At 34.4% G+C, this 3,561-nt stretch overlaps 1 protein-coding gene across 1 annotated transcript; it reads left to right on the top strand.

Annotated features, from left to right (window-relative positions):
* Positions 1-2,466: 2,466 nt before the first annotated feature.
* LOC108468720 (anthocyanin 5-aromatic acyltransferase-like) lies at positions 2,467-3,255 on the top strand. Its single transcript, XM_053032021.1, has one exon. It carries the CDS (start codon positions 2,587-2,589, stop codon positions 3,253-3,255), a length of 669 nt encoding a protein of 222 aa, XP_052887981.1. The 5' UTR covers positions 2,467-2,586.
* The last annotated feature ends 306 nt before the right edge of the window (positions 3,256-3,561 follow it).

Genomic DNA, 3,561 nt, shown 5'->3' on the forward strand with positions numbered 1-3,561 from the left:
AATTTATAGGCACTAAGTCTTTCAATGCTCTTAGGATAACCTAGTTGACTTAGGAAAAAGTTATGTGCATAAGTAGTGTTGGAAAATAAGTTGACTTCCTAATTCTAGTATAACTTGATCTGCACTGGCGAACCTCAATTTGCCAAGCCTATTGGCGAGAACCCTACTCATTACGTCTATTGGTGAATACTATTTGCCGAACCTGCTGGCGAACTCTACTTAACAAGCTTTATGGCGGATACTTGTTCGCCAAACCACTGGTAAACTCCTGCTTGCTGGCCCAAACTCCTAGGCCCTATTTCGAAATGTTACAATTTTTAATTTACATACTCACAATTCATAAAAATACAAACATAACATATATTCACAACACTTAGAACTTTATATTTTAATTCACTATCATTAAGTAGTTTATAACACTTCACTTACATATTTTATTTCACCTTTTCAGCACCTTAGTAATTTTTGAATATTTTACAATTTAATCCCTAAATTCATGAAAATTCAATAATTACTTTTATAGCACTTTAATATCACTATTCACTTCATTTAAATCTTTAATCACAATATTTATTTCACAAATTAAATTTTAAAATCTTTACAATTTAGTCCTCTCTATAGTAATTTCACCATTGTACATCTATTCACTTATTAATCAATGACAAATAAATAAATTTTCATTCCTTGTCAATTAATCCTTAATTTCATAAAATTCACTAATCACAAAATTATTACTTTATAATTTCTTACATTACTAACATATCTTTAATTACATATTCACTACTAAATTCAATATACATATTTAGTAATCTTAACCATATCTTGTTTAATGATTTCATATTAAAATTTAAATATTCAAATATTGAAATTAAAATAAACTAACTTGAATTAAATTAAAGTGTACTTACCTATTTTTCACTTGAATTCAACCTTTCTCTTCACTTTTTTTTGCTTTTCATTCACTTTCTTCTTCATCTAAGTAGTCCCCATGATAGAACATATTTCCGTAGCACTCTAGGATATGAAATTAGGGCATGGTTTTAAAGAAAAACTCAAGAAAAATGCATGAGAAAATTTTCCTTTCTTTTTCCTTTCTGTTCTTTTCCTTTCTTTCTTTCCTTTTTTCTTTTCCTTTCTTTCCTTTTATTTATTTGTTTTCTTCAATTGATGCTTTCTGCTGTTTCAATCCCCAAAGAGTAGAAAAATCTACACATTTCATTTTATTTTATTTTCAATTTTCAATAAAATTTCAACACTCTTCAACCTTAATTTCCATTAATTTCCACCAAACTTTCCACCTCATCAACTATAGGATTTTAATCCCATTATTATGTCTCTAAATATCAATTAAAATGGAAAAAGTACATTTAGGTCCCTCCTCCATAAAATGGGAAAATTACAGTTTAGCCACTACACTTTTTCACTTTATTAATTTAATCCTATCCCAATTTTCTAATTATACATATCAATACATATCCTTATCAAATTCATAAAAACTATTTATTCAATATCACATCCTTTACAAAAATGGTCAATTTGCACTTTTAATCCTTCAACTTTCAAAAACTTGTAATTTAGTCCTTACTAAATTTTATTTTTCTTATTTTCTCTTCCAATACATATTTCACCTTTTAAATACTTAACTTGTCTCAAAAACTAAAATTATGGGGCATTATAACCTCGATTGGTGAATCTGCAAGACATAAGAGAGAGGTGTCAATATAAGGTTTGTAATAATTATGGAGCTCATTTGAGTGCATCGAGGAGGGGGGCTTGAACCACCAATCTGAGGCACTTAAGCCATGTGAATCAGACACATCCTCACGCCAGTTGGTTCTTTGCAAAGTACTGGAGACAAAATCCTTGTGAGGGACGATAGCTTTGGTTGTTAGGGGACCGATCATTTGCCTAGCGGGCATCACTCACGAGACTCCTCTTGAATGAATCGATTCCCTCAGTAAGGAAAAATGGCTAAGTGAACTAAAGCATTGAATTGCTAATTCGTTATGCGAGTTACTTGTATTGAGGGATAGAATAAAATAGATAAAGCCCTAATACTATTTTTAAAAATAAAAAAAAAAGGAACTTTCTTTTTATTCTTCGCATGCAAAATTACATCTCGAATCAATATATATAAGAATCCAAATATGAAGAGAGAAATAAAGAATATTATTATGGTTATATTGTTACACTTTCTCTTTTTGTTAGAAATTTTATATATTTTCATTTTCTATGATATGGTATAGGATACTGGACACGTGCTTTTTTTTATAATTATGAAATTTATTTATTGAAAACAAATTATAAACTCGAGCTGCTCTACCCTTTATAATTTTAAAGAGAAATTATATTAAATTGTGATTTCACGTCATCTTTGCCTACTGTTATCACACTGCAGTACATTTTAAAACTAATTCAAAAAATTTTCCCCATATATGGTGCCGTGGAAAACATGCGCTCGACACACATGTACTAATTTTACTAGGGTTTTGCTTTTCTGGTGAAGATTAGTGATTATTGCTCCAAAGACCAATCTATCGGTAACATATCCTCCATTTCTGAACTCTGAATTATTAGTTCCCTTCCATGGCTGAAGGAGCTTTGGCGGTAGAAATTGTGGGTCGCTGCCCTGTGTCTCCACCACCAAATACAGTCCCACCTACCTCCCTTCCTCTAACTTTCTTCGACATACCATGGCTTTTCTTCTCCCCAACTCAACCTCTCTTCTTCTACGACTACCCTTACCCTACTTCTCACTTTTTATCCACCGCTCTTCCACCACTCATCCACTCCCTCTCCCTCACTCTCCGGCACTTCTTTGCTTTGGTTGCCACCCTTGTGTGCCCACCCCACTCATCCAACCCCCCTTTCATTGTGTACGACCGGTCCAACTTCGTCTCCTTGGTTGTCGCCCAATCCACCGCTGATTTTCATCACTTGTATTCGAATCATCAGCGTTGTGTCAACGACTTTTACCCACTATTACCTCCATTGCCGAGCGGGGAACAAGAGGAAACTCAAACCCTTTTGCTTGCTGCACAAATCACCATTTTCTCTAATGTCGGTGTTTGCATTGGGTTTGCGTATCGTAACGTGGTTGCTGATGGGAGAAGTTTCAACAGCTTCATCAAGACTTGGGCTTCTCTTTTCAGAGACCCTTCTTCGTGCTCAATCAACTCATCGCTACTTCCCTTCTATGATAGAACTGTGATAAAAGACAGTTATGGCCTTATGGGTTGCAGTCCATTTTCTTGAACCAATTGAGCAAAAGAAGATCTTCAACAAGCATGGTCATAGGTGTTTCAGACTCGGACTTAGACTCAGCCATGGTTAGAGCTACTTTCCTTATGTGTCCTGATGATATGGAGAAGATTAAAGGGTGGATTGTTGGTCGATGCAAGGTGAAAAACATGGACCAACCACCACGTTTAACACCATCGAATTTAACATGGGCTTATGTGTGGGTGTGTTTGACAAAATCCCATGAGAAAGTAAATGGGAAGTTAACTGGTACGAACCCTAGTTACTTCGGGTTCAACGCGGGCGGTACAACCCGGTTGG

This window comes from Gossypium arboreum, chromosome 8, assembly GCF_025698485.1.
Source record: "Gossypium arboreum isolate Shixiya-1 chromosome 8, ASM2569848v2, whole genome shotgun sequence".
In the NCBI taxonomy this organism is placed as follows: domain Eukaryota; kingdom Viridiplantae; phylum Streptophyta; class Magnoliopsida; order Malvales; family Malvaceae; genus Gossypium; species Gossypium arboreum.